General features: G+C 39.5%; 1 protein-coding gene across 2 annotated transcripts in view; it reads right to left on the bottom strand.

Annotated features, from left to right (window-relative positions):
• The window catches only part of STK31 (serine/threonine kinase 31), a 35,739-nt gene that overhangs the window by 3,019 nt on the left and 5,185 nt on the right, over positions 1-27,535 (bottom strand). For both annotated transcript variants that reach the window (XM_072329051.1, XM_072329053.1), the window contains exons 7-23: positions 27,061-27,413; positions 23,788-23,974; positions 22,210-22,334; positions 21,514-21,673; positions 16,445-16,567; positions 12,483-12,662; positions 11,080-11,196; positions 10,465-10,584; positions 9,860-9,991; positions 9,217-9,318; positions 8,266-8,346; positions 7,845-7,970; positions 7,029-7,154; positions 6,742-6,828; positions 5,790-5,939; positions 3,844-3,969; positions 1,718-1,786 (exon numbers count right to left, since the gene is read on the bottom strand). In XM_072329051.1, coding sequence (XP_072185152.1) covers positions 1,718-1,786; positions 3,844-3,969; positions 5,790-5,939; positions 6,742-6,828; positions 7,029-7,154; positions 7,845-7,970; positions 8,266-8,346; positions 9,217-9,318; positions 9,860-9,991; positions 10,465-10,584; positions 11,080-11,196; positions 12,483-12,662; positions 16,445-16,567; positions 21,514-21,673; positions 22,210-22,334; positions 23,788-23,974; positions 27,061-27,413 — 2,364 coding nt within the window. The remainder of the gene's footprint in view (positions 1-1,717; positions 1,787-3,843; positions 3,970-5,789; positions 5,940-6,741; positions 6,829-7,028; positions 7,155-7,844; positions 7,971-8,265; positions 8,347-9,216; positions 9,319-9,859; positions 9,992-10,464; positions 10,585-11,079; positions 11,197-12,482; positions 12,663-16,444; positions 16,568-21,513; positions 21,674-22,209; positions 22,335-23,787; positions 23,975-27,060; positions 27,414-27,535) is intronic.

The following is a 27,535-nucleotide window of genomic DNA, read 5'->3' as shown; positions in this document are numbered from 1 at the left end:
CTCTTTGCAACAAACCTTGGTATTTGGTGCACATGCATCAACACATATCAGGAATGAATTCTTCTAAATTAACAGGGATGTGTTGATTGTCATTGTATCACCCATCAAGGTTAAAAAAAAGTTCTTTTCATCATCTTTTTTCAGTATCTAAGGATTATTACACATAACCCGAAATGATGCAGTGACCAGACGGTTCTGTACAAGTTTTATGGAATAAAGTTTAAATCCTACAGTTAGCACTACTGGTGATTCATGAAGTACCAAATCTTCTTTCCTATAATACTACACATTTCATGAGACTCATTTAAACTTTTAATTAAGAACCAAGAACCAACAACGAGACATAAGAAATACTATTTACAGGATCACCTCACTGCTCAAATGTTACACTTTTAATTCATTTTTCATGACGGTGTCACACTTGAATTAATTCTGCGATGGAATTTGGTAGACAGTCCTGTGCTTTGTTAGCAGCAATTTCATCATTGGAGAATTTGGCTGAATGTTATTAAAAAGACATACTGTAAAGGAGATAAGTAACCTAATAAAATTGTTTACAGTACTGGGCTGTGCAGTGATAACACACTGTCAGCACTGGAAGCACAGCAGCTATGTTAGTCTGCCTCATACAGTTTCTTAACTTAAACAGCTAAGCTCAGAACAAACAAAACTCTAGTAAATCTAGACCAATGTTTGCCCTGTGCTATCTAAGATATCTTTGCAAAGCATTCACATCATTAAGTTAATACATGTAGCGAAATCAACAGAAAAAGCATGATCTCCAGTGATTAAAAAAATACAAGAGTCACACATAGGGGGAGCTGGGAGGGGCAAATGACAAGAGCAAAGCAGTCACTAACTAGAAGAGAACAAGGACAGCAGAGGTCTGAGGCAAGTGATTTTTAAAAAGGTCCATTAATTTCCCAGGGAATTTCTTTAAACTATGTATGGTAGCATAAAAGTCAAAATAACATTAAGACATAAGAAGCATCTGTGGCAAAGGTGTTAGTTAAAAGCAGGCAAAAGAAAAGGTCTTAAGTCCCAGCAAGATAGAAAGCTTATGGGAAAGAGTCACACTGGAAAATAAACCCAAGGAAAGAGAAGTACTCAGGTTAACAAAGATCTAGACAAGGCCATAAAATCATCTAACTATGATTAACATCCAAGAGATATTTCCTATTGTAAGGAAAGGATTAAATTCAAAAGCTGAGGACCTAAGTCAGGAAATACGAAGGCACACAGATCTACTACTTTCAAAAGAATCATCAAGACATGGATAATGTTCAGACTCAAAATACAGACCAAAAATATAGTACAAGGTGTCAACAGTTGCTGATGCAAAGGCAGGCACAGAACAACAGCTGACAGAGGAGAGTGAAAGCAGCAACAGAAGTTCATGTCACACAAAGTTCTCTTATGTCTCTGGATTTGTTTCAGAGGCAAGGGAAAGCTTACATTTCACACACACACAAAATGGGCAAAAGACAAAGGGTATGTTACACACTTACAACTGCAATTAAGTGATTAAAATGGAAGTTGGCCATTTTATTAATGCTCAAGAATTGTGCAATTATTAAGTAAAAGACAGATTAGCAAAGTAAACCTCCTTGACTTGAGAAAAAGGCATGTTCCTACCTCAGTTACCATCTTTGAGGCACAAATCTCAATTACTTATCCCCATGTCTTTAACTGAGGGATACCATGACAATATACATACCATGCCAACTGCATCCACCTCAGGTGTTCCATCTTCTTTTATGCCAAATTCCTGGTTTTGAATGCATAGCTGTAAATTAAAAGATACCTAGTATGTAACACTGGTTTTTCCTTTAGTTTAAACAAATATCAGTCAGGGAGATTCCATGTTTCAAGTGAAAATGAATTGTTGTGGAAAATAGGTGAGGGAAGACTTGCTTGTCTTTTCACAATAGGGAAAAATACACAGGGGCCTTGGAGCGCCTTTGCACAGAAACAAGACCCATATAAAAATACAGTATCAGAAAAGTAACTATTAGATGTCCAAAAAAATGGACTTTTTGAAACATGACTCAAAGTCCATGCCTGAGCTGTACATTTGATTCCATTCCCCACAGCACCTCTTAGATCGTCTCTACAGATGTGAATCCTACACCTGTAAAGTAAAATTTCTGCAGCCCTTTACTATTGCCCGGAACAATGCTGATACAGAGAGCTTTTCTCCAAAATTCTGCTTGCAAGTTAAGCTGCAAATGCCTCTGTTCTGTACAAAGATAGGAGAAAGAAACATGTCTCTAGTCAGTGCTGGGCTCTTGTGACACGAGAGCCTCTGAGAGCTCACAAAACCATAGTCTCCATTTTAAAAGTGGCAGGACTGCCCAGTGAAGAACACAGTTTCAGATACCTGTCACTAAACTGGTAACTGCTGATGAAAAAATTTAGCTTGTGTTGGTTCAAACAATCAATACAACAAGACTGAGCTGCAGATTAGTTAAATACACATGGATTACTTTGAAATTCACCTGGAAAGCTTAGACAGGGTTTCAAAAGATTGCAGATGTTGCTGCATCCCAGATATTCTCTTTGAGTAGAGCCAACAATTACATTTGTTATGGTGGCTTCATGTTTCCTATTTGCTTTACGCTCACTTTCTTTTTTTTACTCACCAGGAATGTGACTTAATTTTTATTTTTTTTTAAAGCGAACAAAGATCTGAGTGGTACTAAAAACATTCCAACCAAACCATACCACATTAATAAACTATAAGCATTACAGCACTAAGCTATACTTTAGTTTATCTATTTCCATAGAAAAGTTACTTAGTTTTAAGCAAATGCTTCCTAAACTGGGAGGAAAACAAAGAGGTATGACTTCTATATGAACAACGTTCATTTCTCAGCACAGATAACTGGTAGGGGATAAAAATTAGCATGCAGTTTATATCCCTGTTACAAAGCATCTCCAGACCCTGTGACACAGAAGGGCTTAACAAAGCAAACTGGCCACATTTCCCAAGAAGATGAAATTATGTACCTTGGACCATCAAGTGGGACTCAGTGAACTAGTCCCAATGTACCAAGTGCTCATGAAAAATCCTTGCATGAGAACATCAACAGTTACTGGGTAGCTCATGGTTTTTAAAGTCCATGAGGTTGGGAGTTTTCTATTGGAACACACAACACTGATGCCCTGAGCTAAGGAAACTGCAATGCAATACTAGAAACAATAAAGGGGGAGGAAGAGGAGATGCTGTGTAACATACAACTTAACACAGGAAAGCAGGCAGCTTTTTCCTCCTCTCTGGCATCTCACACAAGAAACAAAACATCCATTTGAAAGTCCTGTTCTTACCCAAATCAAACAACAGGGAAGATGAAGGCAATTCCTCGTGGGCAAGAGTATAAGAAAAGAAGGAGAAAAGGCTGACAATGAATGAATTAGTAAGAGCCAACAATCCACAGCATGAGGAACAGTAACAGTTCTTGGTCACGTTACTAAATGAAATTTATGCAATAAATTTCACTGCACACCTAACAGGAAAAAAACGCACTTTCTGTTCAATCTTAACTCTGCTCCACACCTACCACCTAGTTTAAAAATATTAAAGAATCATCATAGAATGGCTTGGGTTGGAAGAGACCTGAAGGATCATTAAGTCCCAACCCTCCTGCCGCCAAGGAGCTAGGTTAGCCACCCAGCTAACCAATAGATCAAGTATTAGATCAGGTTGTCCAGGGACCCATCCTAATATGAGTGCTTATTTCTCCAATATTTGTCAAAGTAAAAATAACATTGATCCATTTATTGCTACCCTTGACGTGTGCTACAGTAATATTACCAGAAATTCTCTCATAATCCGTAACATACCCAGAACAGAAGGCAGCCATAGGCATACATGTCAGAAGCTGGAGAAGCTGGCTGTCCCATCTTCAGCTCAGGAGAAACCAAGCTCAGAGTACCAATGACCATCGTGTCTGCAGCAGCACGTTGCTCCTATGGGGAAAAAGCTGTACTCAGAATTTCAAGTGAGATCAATAGCATGTTGCAGCAGAGGTATCGCCCTCTCCCTTTTAACAGGTCAGACGACTTGAATAACAACATTCTATACTGACTCCAAAAGAACCGTAAAACACTCTTTCACTGACAGAAAAAGATGTGTGTAAAGTAGAAAGGAGATAAAAGTCACGCACCTATCATCTCTAACTGTAACAAAAGAATAGCACTGGCAGATTTTACCCCACACTAGAACTATCAAAGGTCACAGAGATGATAATACAAACTGTGACACTTCTCAAATAACAAAAAAACGATAGAAAATGTTTAAAGATATTCAACACTACTTTGGAAAATTTTAGTTCAGTTATCAGTTCTGCCAGCTTTCTCATTTCTTCTTCTCTGTCCTTCTGGTGTAACTTGCTGCTTCCTCCCTCCTGGTTTCCAGCACATTTTGGGAAACAACACAAGCTAGCCTCCAACTTTCAATCATTCTTCATGGTCAGCACCCATCACAGCCAAACTGAAGGGAGACTGGTCTCTACACTGCTAAGAGCATCCATTAACACAACAGTTTGCAGCTCTGCTCATCAACTTGTGACCACGCAGAAAATACAATCACCGATCAATACTCTGACACCATCTATTGAAATGGCACAAACCGGGCTGTGAACCACAGTTGAAACTTTCCTGCTCTATTATAACATTTCAGTACAGTCCACAACCTCAGGGTATGGAAAAGAGAGAGAAAACTCTCATCAGCTCTTACAACTTCCAAGATAACACAATCTGCAGTGAGCATGATCTTTCAGAATTCAGCTGTAAAAGCTTAGAAAACACTTTTCCTTAGCACATTAAAAATGCCATTTGTTTCAGACAAGTTATGCTTTGTTGTCCAAACATTTGACATACCTTGTAAGATTAATGTGCATTACATTTTTATATTGCTATAAAAATAAAACATAAAGCAGACCTCTGGCACAAAAATTTATGTAAGACAATTTGAATTGAAAATATCAAAACATGAGAGTAAAAATACATGGAAGTACTGGAAACAATGATTTGCAAATACAAGTGAAGATAATAAACTGTATTCCTAGATTTTCCCCAAAAATGACCATGAGATTCTTCATTACAGAAACTAAGGACTAAAAAGAAATACATATAAATACAAGTCAATTTATACAGGCAACATGCAGAATCTTTTCTGTTCACCAAATGCTGAGATTCAAATGCACAGCAGAATCCCATTACTTATTGCTTCCCAGAGAAGCTGTGCATGCCCAAACTGCAAGGGTGCTCAAGGTCACATTGAATGGGGCCCTGAGCAGCCTGATCTGGTGGGTCATAATCCCACCCGTGGCAGGAGCCTGGAATTGGAAGGGCATTAAAGTCCCTTCCAACCAAAGCCATTATACGATTCTATGACTCTGTGATCATAAAGAAAGGCAAAAATATGAGCGAGATTATTTTTCTTTCCCCTAACACAAGTTATTACTCTGCTGATACTGATTAAACACAGAAGACAGACAAGTAAGAAGTACTCGAACCCCTCCATTTTTCTGTTCCACTGTGTTCTTCAACCTAGGCCCAATTCTCAATACTTGTTTTTTCCCGTCCTTCAAGATTAGATCAAATTGTGCCTTGCTGAGATTTTTGTCAAACCGCCCAACGCTAATCAGAAGTTGAGACAAAAATTGCTGCAATGTTTATCAGCGTATCTTATAAAGTGCAGATACACTTCATTTTTTATACGTAACTGACTAAAATAAATAGATGAAATAAAAAACACACTGCAAGTTTGGGTTTTGGTTTTTTACCTCTGATTTAGTGAAGTCAAAGTCTCCAACAATTCCTTGTTTTCGATTCACAGCAAAAACGTTATTTCCATGCAGAGATCCGTGTACTATGTTAGCTCCATGCAATGTTTGCAGACCTTGGGCCACTCCTTTCATCACTTTTAATGTCTCCTAGTGATTTAATTCAGGTGCTTTTTAAAAAGATAGATATGGGAGAACCAAAGCAAAACATCGTTCTCTTCCAAAACTAGGACAGATTTTATTTATTTAAGATTCGTACACATTCAAAGTTTCTGATAATTGTTCTAAGTAAGGATTAATTCTCAGTACAATTGGGATAACCTGCAGTCAGTCAAAAACAAATTGCAATCATTGATTAACAAATCATTAATATGAAACAGAGAATTAAACTAACAATAAAATAAAATAATCCATGCAACATGCTTTGAGAAATGCACCTTTACAAGTGTCTTCAAGTTAGAAACCAGAAGCTTTAAGCCATCAAACACAACTAGGGAATAAACTTGTACTGGCTTCTGGCTACCTCTTCTCTGGGAAGGGCTGGTTAGCCAATATGCCAATGAACTGCGTATGGAAAGGAAAGAGGGGAGAGAACAACACACCCAAGCTCCCAAAAAGCAACCTCCTTCCCACCCAACAAGTTCTCTAAACTCCAACACAAGAATGCCTACGCTGACAAATAAGATATGCTCACTCCAGTGTTTAAATGTACTAGTAAGACAGCTGAGGCACTGATTTCAATAAAACAGTGAATCCAAGCGAAATCGTTTACAAAATTACAGTCTACTGCTTGTCAAAATGCTAACCAACCTATTCTGTGCAACTCTACAGTCAGAATTCAGCCACCTAAGGAAGAATACTGCTGAAATACCTTCAGCAGCAGCAAAATGGTGAGAGTACAGCCCAAACACATAAAAAGGAAAACACTAATAGTTTAAGTAGTTGTACTTACTTCTAAAGTTAAAGGTGTATCAGCCTGTACAGCAGTCAAACTTGCTCCAGGGTAGTACGGGACCATTAAATACACCAGAGGATCAGACTTGAGCAAGAAAATAATATATTATTTCAAATGTCAGGAACACTGGAAAGTTTCACACGCACTAGATATATGATGAATCAATTATCTAAACTATTTTCTTAGTAAACATTAAGGTCAGAAAGTAAAAAATACATTGATTCAATGATCCAACTTGAAAGTCTTTCAGCTTAAGCAAAAAAAACCACTGGTTTAAAACTTGCCTTGCAGAAAAGAAGAAACAACAGCTGTAATAAACTGGATTCCTCCTTCTGCTGATCCCAGGCTTTGTGATACTTGGCAACTCTCTCTATCACTTTGGCTTCTGAGCTCACATCTACAGAGTATCCCTGAAAAACAAGACAAATACCCAAGCTCCCATTCCTAATGCCTGTATCACTACCACATGATACTTATAGTTAAAGAACGGCATACTGTTACATTCTACCAAGTAACCTTCTTTTCTTTTTATAAAAAATAGAACTAACATCCAAATGTTTTATGCCCATTTATCAACACTTAAAGTGTGTACCAGTGAAACAGGGAGTGAGTCTCCCATTTAACATTAAGATTAATTTTTATAACAGTGCCTCCCATAACACTACATCCCTTGGATTTTTAATTGCTAGCACACTGGAAAAGAAGCAAAGCAGAGAAAAAGCAGCAGTTCCCAGAGTTTCACAGTGAAATTATCTGGAAGACAAACCTGCATTTACAAAAAGAAACAAGAATGAATAAGTCAAAGGGCTGATCAAATATCAGAATGAACAGGCAGCAGTAGAGATTCACTGTTTACTACAGCTGCCCTCAAATGAAGAGAGAATTTAAAAAAAAAAAGAAAAAAGTAAGTAACAGGAACAACCCAGAGGGAAAACAATGCTGTGTGCTATACAGGCCCCGATAAAAAAAGTGAAACGCTATCAGAAAAGGGTTTTTGAATGCAGGAACTGAAAAGAAACAGAAGAGTTAGTTCAGAATCAGCACATTCACGAGCCAAGGTCTCACCTGCAGTGATACCTGAAAGCCTGGACAAACATTACCTTGAGAAGAACCTTCTGATCCTGAATTTCTGAGCACACTAACGGCCGCTTTGTGCTCAGTTTCTTCAAGGGTTCAGCATCTAAAAGATCTCGCTCCAGACTGTGTGACAGAAGTCCACCTGAATTCTGTACACACACAGAGCCAAGGTAAGAGCACAGCTTTAACAGTCTGTAAGGCTCAAAGGCTTTGACCATCTCGCCTCTTTCTTAAACAACTTAGCAAAGCACAAACAGTGGGGGCTTGTTAAAATTAAAATTACAGCATGTGTTAGCAGGAGTCTAGCCTCAGACAAAATGGTATCTGCAAGGCAGTTATCAAGATACTGAACATCAACTAGGAGAATGGGCAGGAAGAAATAAAAAACCATGACAGCGCCCTGAACAGTAACTGGCAGCACACTCAAACACAACCTATGCTTACCATATAGCTTAGAATTCCTGCTTCTGGATACAGAAGTGGCAGCTCAGGGAACCATTTCTGTACCAAAAACGCAAGTTTCTCCTAAATGAAGGAAACAAGGCAGCTTTAGGTCACTACCTTCTGACATCACAGATGTCGACATCTGAAAAGTATATATGTTGCAGCATCTTGAATACACACGTTTGTACCTCCTTTAGCAGCATTTCTTAAAGTAACACCACCACTTTTTTTCTACCAAAGAAAAAAAACTCACCTCTCCCAGTAAGACAGCAGTTCAATACAGACAGACTTCCAAAAGCTCTAAGGGCGAGATCACTGATATTATGGGACAAAAGGAAGTGCTTTTTCTACAGTATACCACCTTTTCAACAACACAAAAGGTATAACTTCACTGAGACTAAATGGAGAAGACAAATCAAATAGTAATGCAGACCAAAGCAATCAAATCAGCTCCAGAGCTGTCATAGCTATAATGCAAGGTAACTATTACACAAAAAATGCTGCGTTTGCAGAGGAAAGCTGCAAGGCAGTAGTTTCAACTCTTCCGTCTAGATGGAGAACTCAGTGAAACAGTGACTGCCTTCAATTGGGGATAAATCCTATTTTAGCCTAGTCATAAGGAAATATTTCCCCTTTCAAGAAATAATCTTTCTTCTACACCTAATCTTACACTCACACCAGCAGTTTTTCTTAGTCAAGAAATGCAGTTCATTTTCTCTTGCTTCACCTGCTTTACGTGGGGGGGAAGGGGAAGCAGTGGTAGAATATGGGGGGAGAACTGTCTGAAGAGATCACACCCAAATACCTGCTTCCTTTCCTTCTCTCAGAGATTCTGCCAAGGAAGAGACACCTTAACATTCAACACTATTTTATCCACAACATACAAAAAAATTATCTGAAAAGCAGATGGGGCTCAAACAGCTTTATTTTAGTTGCCTAAATAATACTTACATATTCTTCTTGTTCCTTATGTATTTCCTGAAAAAGCTTATTTCGCAGAGCAGCAATTTCTTCTTTTATTCTTGTAATTTCAGGCTCACTGTAATCATCAGACTACATCAGGAATAACAAAGTTAGTATATAATTCTCATTCTGCTATTGCACCAAACAACAGTAGTCTACTATATTAGGATTAAATGATTCTATGATTAAAAAGCAGCTCCCATGTTACAGTTCTGGAGCCTAAGTTTTAGTTTCTATCCTGGAAACCCAAAGGATTCTCTTAAAAGAACTGCTATCCTTCCCAGATGGGCTCCCTTCAGAGCCAGCCCAGGCTTCACAGCAGCAGTGTTTGGTGAGGGATTTCCTATGATTTCTACATGCTACATAACTGCAGTTTCTAGCTTGACATGAAGGGAATGCAGGTTATTCAGCTCTAGTTAAAAGCAATGGTAGTGTGGCTGGGGAAAAAAAACAAACGGCTACGTACAGTTACAAGAACTCAGATCAAGCAACTTCTCAGTCCTAAATGAACCCGCAGAACACATCTTCAAAGCACCAAAAGCACATTTTGTTCTGTCTAGTTGCCACTGATTTTAACAAAATCTACATTTCTAAATAAACTTGGGAAAAAAGACCCCTAAGATTTTCATACTTCCTCAATGTTCTTTTTCTCAGTCAACTTCCATCTTAACTGGGCTTTCAAACTTTTCACTGCCTTTTTGATTGATAGTAAGTTGTCAGAATTAGGTCTTCTATTCAGCCATTCCTCAGCTTGCTTTTTGAACTAGGAAAAAAAGTAAAAAATAAAAACCAGAAAAACATTCAAGAATTCTATTTTAATATGCTTTAATCCATGCACTAGAGAAACTGCCTGAAGCCCATCTGAATTCAGCTTTTCAGAATGTTCCCTGCAAAAACGGGGTTTTAATTGTGTTTAATTTTGATTACATTTACAACCTGCTGGAAAACATCCTACTGGAAGTTCTCTTGAGTTACATACTAGATTTGCAATGAATCCACAGATCCCAGTTCCCACTGCCTTAGCAAAGCAACACCACACAAACCACCCAAACATGCAATACTGTATTCATACAAAGCAAAGTCTTTTCTAACTCTCTCTAACTTCCATCCTCTCACCACCAGCATACACTATAACTCCCATTGTAAGAGAGAAAAGATAAAAGGACATTTTTTAAAGGTACATCAGAAAGCATTACTGATGCAGATCAGCAAGGCACAAATAAACCAAGAGCTAACCTCAACACTGGCCAAGTATGTTTTTTGTATGACTGTGATCAGGTTTTGCTCCTGACGAACTTCATGCATAACTTTACTGTATGCACTCTTAATTACTTCTTTCTCTTTCTCATCATGTTCCTAGATTGAATGACAAAGATTAAAGTTTAAGAGTCATTCACTATTTATATGCACTAACATTTAATATGTAACAACTTTACTTATAAATTCTGCAGCTAATGGAAAAACTCACATATTAGATTTTTCATCTTAAAAATACAGAAAAAGGAAAGCTATTGAGTTTAAGAGATCAACCAGTAGTTTCAGTAAAATAAAGCTAAACAGCACTTCTACACAGAGAATCCATTTCATGCTAAGCAAAAAATTACTTCAATATAGAATATTAAGTACATATGGAGCACCGAAGTATGCAACCATTCTTTCAAAGCAGCCACTGGTTCTGTTGCGGGTAGCAGGCACAAGCCATGATCCTGTAACCCAAGGCTGCCCTCTGCCTGTTGCCTGGAAAACATTCTTTTCTCTCCAAGGAACAACCGGAGTGATTTTTCATCACATTCCCCCATCATTATTTCCCTGGCCCAATAAAGAAAAACAAAATTAAGAAAGAAAACATACTGTTAAGTCTGTCTTCAGTTCTTTGCAAATGCACAACTCAGCTTCTTTGAGAGCGTCATCCACATTACCAGGAATTTCCTCTATATTAGAAGATGCTTCTGAGCTCAGGTCAAAACACTTCAAAAGAGGGGGGACAAAAAATAAAATCAGCCTTGCTATCTCCTTGCTATCTTTTAGCTTTTAATTACAAGAACAGACAAAAGAATAGATCTCCGTTAGTAATGACTTCTGTAATCAGAATGTATGTCAGATATCACCTTTAACTGCCTGACTCTTCGGTGATACACCTATATATATCCTAATCCTCACACTGTTGGGTCTAATGTGCCAAATAAACGTTAGTGCTGCCTACAGAGTGATACACAAGATGCTGACAGCAAAGCTCAGTGTGGCACTCTCAGCGCTGAGTGGGTTTTGTTGTGTTTTTTTTTAAATACACTGCTGCTTGAGATAAAGCTGCACCTTGAGATCTATTTCACTGCTGATAAACAGAGATGTAAAGCTTAAGATTACCACAAAGAAACCTTGGATGTTTCCATACAAGACAGAACTAACAGCTTTGAAATAAAGATGCAGATAGCACTAGATTGAGTAAGATCAGATTATAATTGCATTGTATGTTGTTTTGGCAAAAATTTATTACTTTCATCTATGCAAAAAATAGTACATCAGCAACCAGAACTGCAATGAAAATTTGTTTCTGAATGTAATGTGCAATATACACCATCGTAATAGGAAGCAGTAAACTCTTCCTTACTCATTTACCTGTCAAGCATGTGCATTTCACTAAAGATCACAAAAACATTTTGTTGTCTTAAATAAACAAAAGCTTCTATAGCTATGTTCAAATGGTATATTGCTTCCGAAAACTGTGAGTTACACAGTGGAAAGGAACCATTCATTCTCCAAAAACAAAATCCATTATCATTCACTGATCCAATTCCATTCTAGATTTTGATGGATGTTACTCCTGATTACATGCATTTATAGAATCATAGAATGGCTTTGGTTGGAAGGGACTTAAAAGGATCATGGAGCTTCAACCCCCCTGCTACAGGCAGGGCCTCCAACTTCCACATTTAAAATAGGACGTGCTTCAATCCAAAGGCTACTTCAATCCTTTAAAGTATTTCAGTCACACAAGTATTAGATAGTGCACACACAACTTACACAGAAGCACTTTGCTTAATAGAAAAGATGTCCTCTCATATGAAAGCATAAACACTTGCCTGGTATGAGTTCCTCAAGATATACCTTCTCCCTGTGTACTGTGGCTAAGGCTTTGTGTACATGAACAGCAGAACTAGCTCCCTCTCTGCTAATGACTACTGCACACAAGCTTGGTTACATACATCATACTTAATCTTCTTCAGGAACAAGAAAGACAGACTTGTTTGCATTACCTTTAGGATGCCACTGAACAAGTCAGTGAGAATTTTCAAGGCAGCATCTGTATTATTTCTAATATCAACGAACTCCTCTATTTTAGCACACTTCCACTTAAGGAACTGTTGAAACACCTCTTCAGAGTCATTCACTTCACAAACTTGACCATAAATTGCTTCCAAAGAAACAGACAGTTCCTGTGCATTAAGCAAACAAAAACAGCATGTCGGCACATGGAAAGTACTTTTTTTAACTACTATTTTATTTAAAAAAACAAAAACAAAAACCATATTTAATGCAGAAAGAGTAAGAAATAGCCTTATGTCAGCAAGTAGTGCTATCACAAAATCCTCTTACAGTGAAGTTCTTTTCATATTCCACTTTCCTGACAAATTTCCTGGCAGTATGTCTATCAGGAAACACAATGCAGAAAAGAATCAGGCACTACTGAGTCTGATACTCCCTTCAAAATATGGAAGGAAGGGATCACAAAAAACAGATCATAATATGACAGAAGTGTTCCAGGGTCCTCTACTTACACATTGGACTTCAACACCAGACAAAAAGCAAGAACAGGTTTAGTTCACAACGCTCCTCAAAACCAAGTGTACTTGTACTAAGGAGCAAGGTGAGCAGCCAAGTGTCCAATGAATGGTTCTGGACACTGATACCTCCCATTAAGAGTCATTAGGCAAATCTCTTCTGACCACATTGATCTCCAGATGGAACCAAACCATCTGTGTGTCCAGTATCTCCAAGGACCTCTGAAGTTATTTTCACTGTCTAGAAACATTTACTTCCACCTAGATGCCAAGTTTTAAACACCTCCTTTTAATTTGCATTGGAAAACGTATCAGTGGTACACATACAGAAAAGGCACAACAGGTAAAGCTCAGGGCAAGCAGAAATCACTTGAAAATAAGACCAGTCAAATGACCTCAACAACAAGCAAGTCATTACCTCAGTCAGCACTTCAGAAAACATCTTAACAGAAGGCAGCCTTCCTTGTGTCCAAATAGAAAGTCATGTTGAAAAACACTTGAGCTACAAAGATACTTACAAAGATGCTTAAACACTATTTGCCACAGCTCAAAAGGTTGAATTTTCCCTGAAGGATGGGATTTGACCCATGTCTGCCAGGACCCTGAATCTCTAAGTGAGAGTATGGGAAGTAGATTCCATCTGAACAAGTTCAAACAAGTCCAAGACATCCTCATGCAATTGAAAGTGTATAAGTCCACAGGACCAAATGATTTCCATCGTAGGGTTCTGAAAGAGGTGACTGATGTGGTTGCTAAGCTGCTCTCAAATATGATTATATTTGAAAAATCATAGCTATCCAGTGAAGTCCCCGGTGACTGGAAAAAGGGAAACATTGCTCCTGTTTCTAAGAAAGGGAGAAAGGATGACCTGGGAAACTACAGGCCGGTGAGCCTCATCTCCATCCCTTGGATGATGATGGAGCAAATCCCCCTAGAAGCTATGTTAAGGCACATATGAGACAAAGAGGTGATTCAAGACAGCCAGCACGGCTTCACCAAGGGCAGATCTTGTCTGACCAATCTGGTGGCCGTCTATGATGGAGTGATGGCATCAGTGCATGTGGGAATGGCGATGGATGTCATCTACCTGGACTTTTGCAGAGCCTTTGACATGGTCCCGCACCACATCCTTCTCTAAATTGGAGAGGTGTGGAATTGAAGGATGGACTGTTTAGTGAATTAAGAACTGGATGGCACTTTTCTCAGATGGAGAAGGCTGAAGTATCGTAGGCCTTCCCGAAAACCATCTTGCTCATGTAGCCAAATAAAATAAACCACCACCAGAATAGTTCTCTTTCTCCTCCTTACACGGTATTTTTCAGCTTAGTCAACATCAAAAACTCTTTCAAACTCAGTCAGTGCTACAGAAAAAGCAACATGTAACATAATTTAAGCCACTCAAGACCCTCTCCAAAAGGCAATAAAATAGGATCTTATGAAATTCTAATTTGATTGCAAATAGGGTGCATTCAGTACAATAGGTTGTTTAAAACAGTCATTTCCAAGTGAGCCAGTTGGCACAAGCTTCATATGAATAAGATATGCCTACAAAACAGAACCAGTCACATCAGAAGAGCACCTGAACATATTCCAGACAGTCCTCAAAGAAAAGAGTCTCATAAGTCCTATTTCTTCCCATTTGTCTGTTTTTTATAAACACACTTTTCTAAAGCATTAGCAGCTTTATCGGCAGGAGGATATGAGAACAGATTTCAGAAGAATATCAAGCTGCCAACCAAAGACTGTTCAATGGCCCACAAACATTGAAACCAGCCACTATATGCACACGTGGAATTGAAAGTGCAGAATTCCAGGGGAGAAGAATACGCTACCAGAAATTAACCACGTGTTTATGGACAGGTAACATGGAAAAGCTCACAACTGTTCAGCTCATCCTGGCCTACTGTAAAGTAACATACGATATGTATGCCCTCACATCTTTTTTTTTTCTTAACCAATGCAGTTTTACCACTTAGAAAGCAGGGATCTAAAAAACAACTGTTTATTTGGATCAGCTGGATTCAGCTGAGGTGGAAGCTGCTTGAATTTGTCTGTAGCTCAGGCCAGTAATGGTTCTCACCAAAAAGTCTAACATCAACAGGGTGGGTTTGCAACACAGAGCGTCACTGGGACAGGCATGAGTTCCTAAGCTCCTGCTCTTCTGAGAGAGAAGAAAATACTTTTCTCTGAGGCCGCACAGAGTATGACCTCTTCAGCTCCATAACACGGCAGCCATAGTTCTCACTGAATCTTTCTGTTCTATTCAGAAAAACAACCCATATCATCTACTTTTTAATAAAAGAGAAGGGCATCAACACGGTTAAGCTAAAGCACAGAACTCAATCAATACACACACCACAGCATTTCAGTACTTCTTCAAATATCTTCCAGACAAACTACTACAATTTGACTGCAGTACAAATACCCAGGGGATGTTTAATGCCTACCACCTAGTGGGTTAGCATAACACAACCTTCATAGTCATACAAATAAAAAAAAACAAACCACCAAACCACACCACTGTATCCTTTGGTTTGGAAATAACAGGACCCACGCACGGCCCCAAATTATGGAAAGCTATGAAATGACACTCATCCAAACTTTTTTCTAAGACAACATCAACCTGCATTTCAGACTCGTAACCAGAACTAAGTGCATCAAAGCAAACCCCCCAAATAGCAGTATACAATAATTCCGTTAGAAATTGAGTAATTCCCTTAGAAACTGGATGCTTTTCTTTTTTCTTTTACTAATGCTGCTCCAACCCTATTCAAATCTGCATACTGCCTTTAATTGGGGCACTTCTTCACAGGAACCCAATTCTGTATATTTGTGGAAGCATCACAGAATGGCTTGAGTCAAAGGGACCTCAAAGATCACGAGGTTCCAACTCCCAATAAGCATCCAGGATTTGTACAAGCTGTCAAACTAACAACCTTTTTTCGTGTCCAAATACATCTGCACAGTCAAAACGAAAGTAGTATTTCTGCAGTTAAGAAGAAGAAAATAGATTATTTCCAGTAATGAAATCCCCAATACCAGTTTGGTAGTACTTCCATTAGGTGATTTTCAACAGTTCCTACTGCATCTACAAAGATTATTTCCTCACTTATAACTTTCCTGAATTGTAGGTTCTTAACAGCACTTGTCTTTTGTGTTCTCTGTGCTTTGTGAATTCCTGTTAGTCACCAAACACAATATATTAAGATAAAACCCTCGCCCAAACCCAGGATCAACATCATTTGCTTCTAGAAACAAAACATCTCGAAGACCAAGGTAGCAAGAAACGCTGAGAACCACAAGTGTCAGATGTACAGCTTAGCTCAGAAGCGAGATCTTAAGCTTCAGCTGCTTAGGTCTACAACCATAAAATGTTTAAGAAGCATTCCCAAAGGTTCTCAGTGTTTCAGACTCAGTAATTAGACCTCCTGCCATACCTGTAATACGTTCGAGCGTTCACAGATGAACAGCTGATCCACTTCCAAAATAAATTCTTTAACTGCAGAATACAAGTTTTGCTGCACTCCATTTCTTTTCATAATCAACTCATCTCTTTCATCCTATGCAGAAAGAAAAGCACATCAGGAACTTGCACACAAATGCCAGATGATAAAGAGAACACTTAAGTAGTTTTCTAGGCAATGAAAATCTTCCTCTGGAGGACTAGCAGCATAAGCTCTGCTGCTGGGAGAAGAATCCCACGTTCATATGAGACAAGATACCTAACAGACTAATCAATATCAAATCTCTTGAAATGGGTGAGGGAAGTTGAAATCCACACTCAAACATGTTTGCAGTGCTCTTTCAACAATGATTTGACACAACATGCCAACAGAAATCTGAAAACACATATGAATGTGAACAAGCAAACAACAGCTCTACAGACCTGCTGTAAAGACTTAGGGGCGTGTTCTACGTTCACCTCCAAAAATAAAAAGAGGTAAACAAGACGATGCATGCAGCTCCAACACACTGCCCTGACACAAATCCCCTCCTCCATTTCTCCCTCTAATAAAAAAAAAAAAAAAAAACGTTGGGAAGCCTTGTGTGGAAGACAATTAGCAAAGAAAATGTCATGGTTTTGTGCTGTTGCTGTCAATATTCTACATCATGACATCATGTGCAGTATGAATCATTAACTGAGGGTACAAATAGTGGCAAACTGTTTTGGTGGTATAAGAAAGTGTAGTTGTTAATGGCATACAGAAGTATAACAGAGGGTAGGTGGAAGTGTAATAGGGGGTATGCGGAAGTGTAACAGAGGGTATGCGGAAGTGTGGAAGGTTCATGCTCCAGTTCTGTGGAATGGCAGCATCCCGAGTACTCAGCTCTTGGAGGAGAACTACATATCCCAGGGGACAACGCGGTCAGAGACGAATCACCGGAGGAGGACACATATATAATCTCACTCCCAGGCTGGAACATCCTTCTTTTCGCTCTATCTATCGCTTTGGAGCGCTCCATCCCTGCCGTCTTCCTCTATCAGCAACGTTCCAGCCTGTCACCTAGAGATCACAGTAGGCCCCCCGGTTCTCCGGGACTCTTTCTCTCTCTCTCTCTCTCTCTCTCTCTCTCTGTCTTGTTTGATTTAGTAGTTGCAATTATATTGTATCATATTGTGTCATCTTGTATTCCAATATTATTCGTATTTAGTAAAATAAGTTTTCTCCTTAGATTGCTGCCACTGTTTTTGTTCATTTCCCTCCTTCCAGGGGCGGCAGCCTCTATCACAGGTAAATCTAGATAACCCGATTACAGAAACAAAAGACAAAAGTTAAATCTGGGCATTAATAACAGTTTCACATGGGGCCAATGAACATCCTACACAGTTAAATGAATACTTTCCACTAATAAATACCAAATAAACATCACGCATCCATTATGTATGCACAGGAAAAAAAAAAAAACAGAGGGATTCAGAGACCTTTAAATTTCGTTTCTCCAGTGAAAGCTTAGAAGATGAGTAAAGAGCTTCTAAGTATCCACAGACAGACTAGAAACCTTTTGTCAGACAAGGACAGAATGTGATGCAAGGTCTGGAAAGAGGAAGTTGGACAAACTAGCTGTAAATAAACCTAACATTGCACTGTTTATAAACCTAAAACCCAGATTAGCGATTGAACAGATGTAATTCAGCCAGCCAGCCATAAATGGGCTGGATAATAAAAAATACCAGCAAATTAAGTTTGAACGCAGACCTTAAAGAATTGCTTCTGCTGTTACGAAAACACAAAACAACCAAAAAAGTTATAAAGGCACTTTGCTTTCTGGGCATTTCTGGTAACTAAGCGCACACACCATTTTTACAGGCTAGATGGTAAAAGAATATGCAACACTGCATAATAATGTTGAAGGACATCTCATCCTAAAGAACACTTCCCAAGAAAAGATTCCAGAAAGCATTAACTACTTTAAAAGCTGACATTACAAAGACTTAAGCTCATCACAACAGCAGACAGTGGAATTCACTGAGGCTGAAAACTCCTCGAACTACACCTAAGAAAAGTGATTTATCCATCTCATACCTCAGACAGACACATACAAAAACCCCAGCACCCCACTGGTCTCAGTCACACCAAACACCAGTCCTCTTCAGCATTTTGTTTTCAACAACAGCAATCTTTATTATTAAATATTGTGAGAGCAGGATAAAATAGTGCAACCACTTCATCGATGCCTTCTTGCCTTAGTGACCTCATAAGCAAGAGAAAAATGCATCCCTTTCCATGGATACTTTCTAATTCATGTTTTCAGCCTCTTCCTACTTTTGGCATCAGATTTTGGCTTTTTTAGTGCAAATTATTAACTTGCAGGATGTGAAATAGTTAAAGCTAGCACTAGAGTCAGCATCCTCATTAAACTGCTCTATTTATCCCACCTTCATAAAGCAAATCTTGAATCTATTTCTAATACCAAAACATAAATGAAGCAACACTCCATAAAACACTGCCTACAGTGTCTGAGTACGCAATGCTTGCATTCCAATGTTACACTATAAGCATGCATTGCAATAAGAACAACTTCTAATTATCTGTTCCTCTACCTGTAGAGCTGCCACTCTCTCAGAAAAGTTTCACACAAGAGCTGCTTAAGTAACCAGCATCAACATCCTTTCTATTTCAGTATATTCCTTCCCATGTTGAGCAGACAATTTACATCCAATTCTACAATAACTTTCACATACATTTTCAAGCCCTTTCACTCCAGATGAGCAACCTACACTGTTCTTATGCAAATCATACCTCAGTACCATCTCAGTTCACTGTTATGTTTCCAAGATATCCATTACATAATCACCTCATTCAAGAACAAATAATTCCACCATGCATCTTCATTTGAGGATATTGAAACCGAGCAAAAAAAGTATTAAAAAACAAGGACAAATCAGAAGTGACCAAGTTAAATCAGCAAAAATCAACTATGAAACTACAGAATGCGCATAATGAAACACCACTTACTGTACATTCAAATTCTACTGGGCTGGCTTACCTGTAATACTGTCTAAGATGTACTAGGTTTCTCCAAAAGCAAGATAACACATTTACTTTCAAGAGCTGACAAACCAGAGTTGTTACAGGGAGAGGAAAGTTAAAGGAAGACCATACTGCTTAGGCGACCTAATAGCAAAAGCTAACTTTATATAACTAATTTTGACAGCTAAGTTAACAGCCAAAGCAAATAGAGTTAAAACAATCTGTTATAGCTCAATAGGCAGCTATTTCTTCCATCTGTTTGGGTTCAGTGGGCCTCCTGTGCACTGGTATCTCATTTCTACTAAATAGGAAACAAACGCAACTGAGTATGCTGATGTTGCTGGCTATTAAAAATATTTGTTAAATACTTAAATCATCATCAAGCAGAATAACAAGCAGACTATTTTACTGTGAGCTTCTTGGACATTTCTTATATCTGCAGGCAAATTCTACAAGAGCCTTGGAATATCCTGCTTCCAGCAATTCATCTTGAAAACTAAATAAACCCTTCAGGGAGCTCTGCTCTTCAACACAGATTCCCAACCGCACACCCTCTGCAGTTCTCAGGCACTCTAGGGGATACCTGACACTCAGAGCTCCTGTCATTTCTCCTTTTCCCCTATTTAAAATATGAGTGACACTGCCATGACAACCTTCCATAGCAGGAATCTTCGAAAGCCACAGAAGGCTCTTGAGAAGTCATAAGAGTTTGTGCCATTGTGCATTAATGCCTTAGTTTAAGCAATAAGGAACAACGCCAAAAAAGAAGACGGGGGTTTCATTTCTGAGCAGAACTGGTTTTCAGACTGTTGTGAGGCCACGCTTTGCCAACACAGAACATGGGGCTGAACAAACAACTGGAAGATCACAGTGCAGTCTGACCATAGCATTTCAACTGCTTTAACAGTTCAACACTACCACGCATCCTGTAGACAACATCATTGTTAGCCATTCACAACTAAAAAAAACCAGCAATGTCAAGATGGCCTAACATATTCCACTAAATTCATTCCAAAATATATATATATACATATATATGTATATCCTGAAGCACTTGTCACAATTGAGACCTCTTCACGAAACTTCTCCTGGAAGAATGCTGCTTCCTGGGGTTGGCGACTCAAGAGGAAAGAAAAGAAGTAACAGCAATTCTTCTATGTTGCCAGCCTATACAAAGCAAGCCCAAACTGCTGTATGTTTAGTAACACTTTCCTTAGACATCTGACTATGTTTTCAGTAGATAAAAGAATCGCTTCTCACCTACAGCAACTGAATGTGTGCTATGCTACAGACGTTCTAATTCTCGCCCCAGCACAGAAACAGAATGTATTTTATTCAACCAGGAGGCTTCTTATTTTTTAGTCACATTACATGAGCTATTAAATTCACTGAAGCGCTGCAACACCTCTTCAGCAAAGACATTTTAAAAGGCTTCAGGTTATATATGAGAATACAGCATGTTTGCTGCTACCTTCCCAGCCCCACCACACCACACCACCTGCCCCATAGCACAGAACCCTCCTGTTCTCCAAAGTAGCACTGAGAGGCAGTACATAAGCATATTTATCATCACAGCCACTTGTACATACTCAGGCAGGCTCTCACTGGTTGTAGCAGCTGAGGAGTTACACTAGATGGCATCTTTCCCCCGTAGAAGCCCATCTTCCTGCACAGTTGCTATTTGCATACCAATTTCCCTACACACCCCCACGGGAGGGACTTGCATAATACTGTAGTGGCATAACGCTTCAGGAAAGGTTTTAAAGACACATAAGCTGCACAGCTAAAGCGGTTTTTAATTATTACAGAGTAGAAGCCCCCTAGTTAATGTGTTCTGACATCTTCAGATGTCTTCTTAAATACCAGAGGTGTCAAAGAAGTCTACATTAACAGAACAATAACACTTCATAAATATATCAGTTGCAGCAGGTAACAAAGCTCTGATGTCTGCCTTTTGCCAGGCAGCGTTTCCTTTCTATGCCCATGACACCCCGGTACACTTAGAAGACTAGAACACTCTTGTCAAAACCTACCACGTTTTTGCATAACTGAATCATCTCCTGAGCCAAGTCATGCTCTGTCCAAAGCTTCTGCAGTTTCTCCAAGGAACATGGAACGGCGATATTTCCTTCTGTAACCAGTTTTATGGCTTGTGAAAGCTGCTCCCCAAAACCAGCGTTCTTTTTCGCATGCCTGAATATTAAGGAAGAAACAGACTTTTTAATCCAGAAGATATTTATTTCTCCCCAGAACTCAAAGCATCTCAGAAATCAACGCTATTCACACACCTTTGACATACGGAGCTTGACAACTATCACGTTAACCCAGTTTCTACCACAAGGCAGTAGCAGCGGTGTGCCTCCCTCAGCTGTTAAATCAGTCCCAATTTGAGGAAGAAGGAAGTACCAAGAATACATTCATTAAACCACAATATTATGCTTTTAATTTCTCCTGCCTTCTTTCACCCCTTTACATTTTCTTTACTCAACTGTTACAAACATGTAAGTGAGTAAGTATTATATATGCTCCTTCTTATAGGCACTGACAGTCACTTCTATATCTCAGCCCCACTGCAGCTTAGTTCCTTCTTTTAATACTAGAGAGGTAACTTCAACTACCCAATGAAACATATCTCGACCAGAAATAAAGATACCTAAACTAAATCATTTAGTACACTTTCAGGGGATAAACAGGGCAATAATAAAAAGTACTATTTTAGAGACAAATACCTTGTTTCTTTCAACACCTTCACGTTAGCAGCCAAATCTTTCATTTTTGTTCCAATGTACTTATGCAGGGTTTCCTCAAGACATTCAGCTCTTTTCCTGGATTCTTCCTTCTCTTGATTAATCATCTATCAATTTTGAAGTAACATTTCAGACAGAAAGATAGAATCAGCTGGTATGACTAATATACAGACCACAGTTTAGACCTTAATAAGCCTAGCTGTTATTGAAACACAAACAAAACGCTTAGGAACACAAAAAAGCAATATTAAACTATTTTTGTTTTTAATAGCTTCTTGCTGGTTGTTGGTTCATTTCCTTCCTCTCATTTTAGTAGTAATGTGTTTTAAGTGTACTCCCCGTTTGCTAGCAACCATTAAGACAACACAGAACATTTTCTTACTGAAAAATTCCTACACATTAGTCTAGGGAAGTCATGTTTGGGACCACATTCAACTCCCTGCTCTCATAAGCACACCTCAAAACTGTGCAGTACAATTCTTGCTGTACTCACAACCACACTGATCTTCCCACAAAGAATTTTCTGAGCACAAAGCAGAAAAACAAGAAAAGGTAATTTTGCAGGAAAAAAAAAATAGAAAAAAATCGTCAGAATATAGTTAAGAAACACTGCTAAGAACTTGAATTTAAGGAACTTTTCTTAGCTCCAGATCCTATTCTGTTGTTGGTAAATTTCATTTGCATGAATACACAAACATGGTATCTTTAGCTGATGACAAAGCCCTGTCATAACAGGTCAGTGCATATAGAAACATGAGTATTCAAGGGATACCTTGAATACCAGTAGTCTCATTATAGCAAGAAAGAAACAGGAAAGAGCTCTTTGCAATCTTGGTATTGAGGGCATCGGAATGCTTTACACAATGGTACATTTTCCTTCTTATCTCTAGATAAGAAGAGCTCGCAAGGTATTTTTCTCAACTCACACAAGAATTACATCCCTTCACACACTGATCTCTTCTCACTACTGCTGTTTACCACGTAAAACCACACAGCACTTTGAAGCCTATCGGTAATTAAGCACCGTGCTTCTCGCACAATGTTAGAAAGAATGTTTCTTTCCCAGAAGAAATACAAGCATGTGGTATTTGCATCTTTTCTATTAAGCAGCAATTAAGAAAACAAACATTTTCCTCCAGTCCTAAAATTCAATGGCTGCTATAATTCTCTGATGCTTTGGAGTTTTCAGCCTAGTACATAGAGTTTTATTTAGCCTTTAAGCGAGGAAAAAAAGGCACTGACAATATCCTTAGAAACAAAGCACGTTTTTAAATCACAAAATGCAGAACTCGAGGCTCAAACTGCATGAAGTGCAGCAGCAAGCTGGTACATGCACTCAAGGGAGTGAGGGTGCAGCCTGGACCACAGTGCTTGTGACAATGCTGCCAGCATGCCCTGCACTGGAGGAAACCAAGTCTCTGTCCAAAGCCTGTGATGCTGTTGTATTTCAAACAGCAGGGCACAGCCCTGAACTGCAGCCCGAAGAAACTACAAGACAGAAGCACCATGAAAAACACCTGCAACCAGGAAAGCAGTCTATTTTTTTCAATGTCCACACACCTGAAGTTCACCTTTCAGATGCTCAACTTCCAGTTCTAGTTCCTTCTGTCTTCTCAATAGATTTACATTCTCCTTTCTGTTAGCTTCTTTCTCCTCTTCAAAGATGCCATTCTCTTCAGCCAGGTTCTGATCTCTTACATGTGCCAAACCTCTGCTAAGCACTGGGGCAGAAGATGATGTTTTTTCCCTTTAGAAAAAAAATTAAGGGGGAATTAAAAAGACAAAAGCCACCACCGTGTGCACTCTTTCACTCTATCATAGTTTCAGTAATGACTACAGAACACCCCCAAAGAGACTATAAAAGCACCTACATAGTTATGCTTTACTTCTTCACAATTTTGAACACTGGAGAGTGTTATAAGACTGTTACACAACACTGAAGAAGAAAACAAAGAAGAAGCACAACACACACACACACACACACACATCATTTGAAGAGAACCCTTTATATGTTTTACTATCACCAACTCAAAGGCCTTCCCATGAGGAAAAAAAATCCTGCTGTACTACACATCAGACCCAGAATAGCCAAGGTCCACCATAATTCCAATTTTATACCTACAGAATAGGCTGAAATACTTTAAGGGAAGCATTTTGTATCTCTACCCCTGCAGAGCATTAGTTACATCACAGTTTTTCTTTCCACCTCATTCTCCTTCATGATTACGTCCCTCCTGCAACAAGCTAACATCACCAGAATACGTGGAAATGGAATAAGGGACCCGCAGCTGCCAGCTGCTCAAACCAAACAGGATTCTTTTGGGTACAGTGCAAGCTCAACAGTGATACATGTTATAACAATAATATTAATTATTATTGTCTCTAGTTTAAACATTAATTTGGAGTGTATGTAACTCAGAAAACAGGCCAGATTATTTGCTTTATGATAAAACACAACACTATAAATTCAGACTTCTTTGAAGAGCACTTCATCTCGTGTTAGTATTTGTTAGCAGCATAAAATTGCCCAGGTGATTTAATTGTAATTTTAAACAACCCAGGGTGTTTGGGGTTGGGTTGTTTTGGTTTGGTTTTTTTTCTCTCCGGAAGAATAGAATTTCTTACATCACTGCAGCTCTCTGAATGAGAAATACCATCTTTTCCACCCACAAACATCTTCCCCAGCAGCCTGTTGCCATGGCAATCCTAGCGATTGTAGGACAAGTTTATTTTAAAAGATTTCTGACAACTCTAACTGCCAAGTTACCACTAGCTCTTGTCAGTGTAATTACAAGCTGCAGACATCACTACCCCCTAATGCTCACATCAGACTTCAATTGCTGGCTTTATTTCTTATAAGCACACACAGTTGAGCTCCTGCACAAATAAATAACCAAAATTTGTTTGTCCTGCCAGGTGAACGTACTTTCACATTCCACATTTGAGTATGATGAGTTTTTAATACCTGTAAATAAACAGGGAGTAGCAACAAAGGGGTAGCTTGGGTTGTAGTGATCATGAGATGGTGAAGTTCAAGATCCTGAGTGGAGAAAGCAAAGCAAGAAGTAGGATTGCTACCCTGGACTTTAGGAGAGCCAACTTTGATCTCTCCTGGGACTTACTTGGGGCTATCCCATGGGCCAGGGTGTTAGAAGGCAAGGGGGCCTGTGAGAGCTGGGTAGCATTTAAACGGCTCTTCTTCCAAGCTCAGGATCGGTGCATCCCTGTGACTAAGAAATCAGGAAAAGGTGCCAGGAGACCTGCATGGATGAGCAAGGAACTCATGTGCAAGCTCCATGGAAAGAAGAAAGTACATGATATGTGGAAAAAGGGTCTGACTACTTGGGAAGAATGTAGTCAGGGACTGCAGAGATGCGACCAGGAAGGCTAAAGCTCACCTGGAGCTGAATCTAGCTAAGGTGATAAAGGATAATAAAAAAGGCTTTTTTAAGTACGTTAACAGCAAAAGGAAGGCTAGGGAGAATGTGGGCCCCATACTAAGTGAGGGGGGCGTTCTGGTAACAGGGGATGCTGAGAAGGCAGAAATACTGAACGCCTTCTTTGCCTCTGTCTTTAGTGAAAGGGTACTCCCTCAGGAATCCAGACCCTGGAAGTTGATGAGAGAGACTAGGGAATGGGAGAATTCCCTTTAGTCAGGGAAGAGTTGGTCCATGAGTGCCTAGGAAACATTAATGTCCATAAATCCATGGGACCTGATGGGGTGCAATCGTGTGCTGAGAGAGCTGGCGGAGCTCACTGCTGAGCCGCTCTCTGTTATCTTTCAGAGGTCTTGGAGAACTGGGGAGGTGCCTGAAGACTGGAGGACAGTCAATGTCACTCCAGTCTTCAGAAAGGGCAAGAAAGAAGACCCAGGTAATTAAAGGCCAGTCAGCCTCACCTCTGTCCCAGGGAAGGTGATGGAACAGCTTGTGCTGGATGCCATCTCCAGACAACTGGGAGAAAAGGAGGTTATCAGGAGTACTCAGCATGGGTTCACCAAGGGGAGGTCGTGCTCAACCAACCTGGTGGCCTTTTATGAAGATGTCACTCACTGGGTGGACGGGGGGAGAGCGGTAGATGTAGTTTACCTTGATTTCAGTAAGGCTTTTGATACGGTCCCCCATGAGATCCTTATAACAAAGCTGAGGAAGTATGGGATAGATGAGTGGACAGTGAAGTGGATCGAGAATTGGCTGACTGGCTGTCATGGTTTTGCAATTCTGTAATTTTGCTATCAGTATTCCACATCATAGAGTGCAGAGGGTTGTCACTGGTGGTGCGGTGTCTGGCTGGAGGCCTGTAACTAGCGGCATCCCCCTGGGGTCTGTGCTGGGTCTGGTCTTGTTCAACATCTTCATCAACGACCTTGATGAGGGGATAGTGACCACAAGTGTGTGGCAATTACGCGGATGCATAAATGAACATCACTGTCAGTGCAGAATCTCAAAGAAGCCCAATACCCTGCAACCTTCACTGCCAACTATGGTTCACTGTTTAACAGATGTTACACTTCCTACATTTTCAGAAGTCTCACGTTAAGATACAATCAAAATTCTCTGTGGAAAGTAAATGAACAACATGCAACAACAGTAACAAACAGATTCTGTATGGATTACTGTCCTAACTCCCATCACCACAGCACACCACACACATACTTGTATACGTACTCTCCTTCCACTCAGTACCAGCATTATTGGATACTGGGAAGACGGGAAAAGAACCTTTCACTTTAGATACTCATTTACCCCACTACCTTCTCATATAAACATATCCCAACAACTACACCAATCGCAACACTCACACAAACCTTTTCCTGATATCCCATTGCCTTACTTTGTAAGAACCATACGGTTTCCAGCAAAATCCTCATTCCTTGCAGTGGGACCTACAGGGTCCAAGAAAGCTCTGGGACGATTGCACAGCGCATGGCCAGGCCTGTTCAGCCACAGCTGGGCAGGAGCCTTCATCTTCTTACGCTGGTTTTGCGCGGCATCTTCTCTCTTTTCCACATCTTCGGTGCTTCCTGGAGATTTGTTCTTTTCAGCAAATCCTGCCTTGGCCACCTCTTCTCCAATGTCTACTTTTTCACATTCTGCCTGGACAAGAATGGTATCACCCTTCTGCTTGGCCTTCTGTCGTACTTTTATTGCCTTTTCAAAAACTAGGCTACCCAAGAACGTCTTCCCCTGTGAAGTGAAATATACTGATGTTGTGTACTGGTCATTTTGAGAACTTACAACTCAATTTAGACAGCTTTCTGCTATGAAACCAAAACAAAACAGAACTTAAGACCAAAACCCAAAGAGAA

This window comes from Excalfactoria chinensis, chromosome 2 (genome assembly GCF_039878825.1).
Source record: "Excalfactoria chinensis isolate bCotChi1 chromosome 2, bCotChi1.hap2, whole genome shotgun sequence".
Classification (NCBI taxonomy): Eukaryota; Metazoa; Chordata; class Aves; order Galliformes; family Phasianidae; genus Excalfactoria; species Excalfactoria chinensis.
This window is presented reverse-complemented; position numbering and strand designations above follow the sequence as displayed.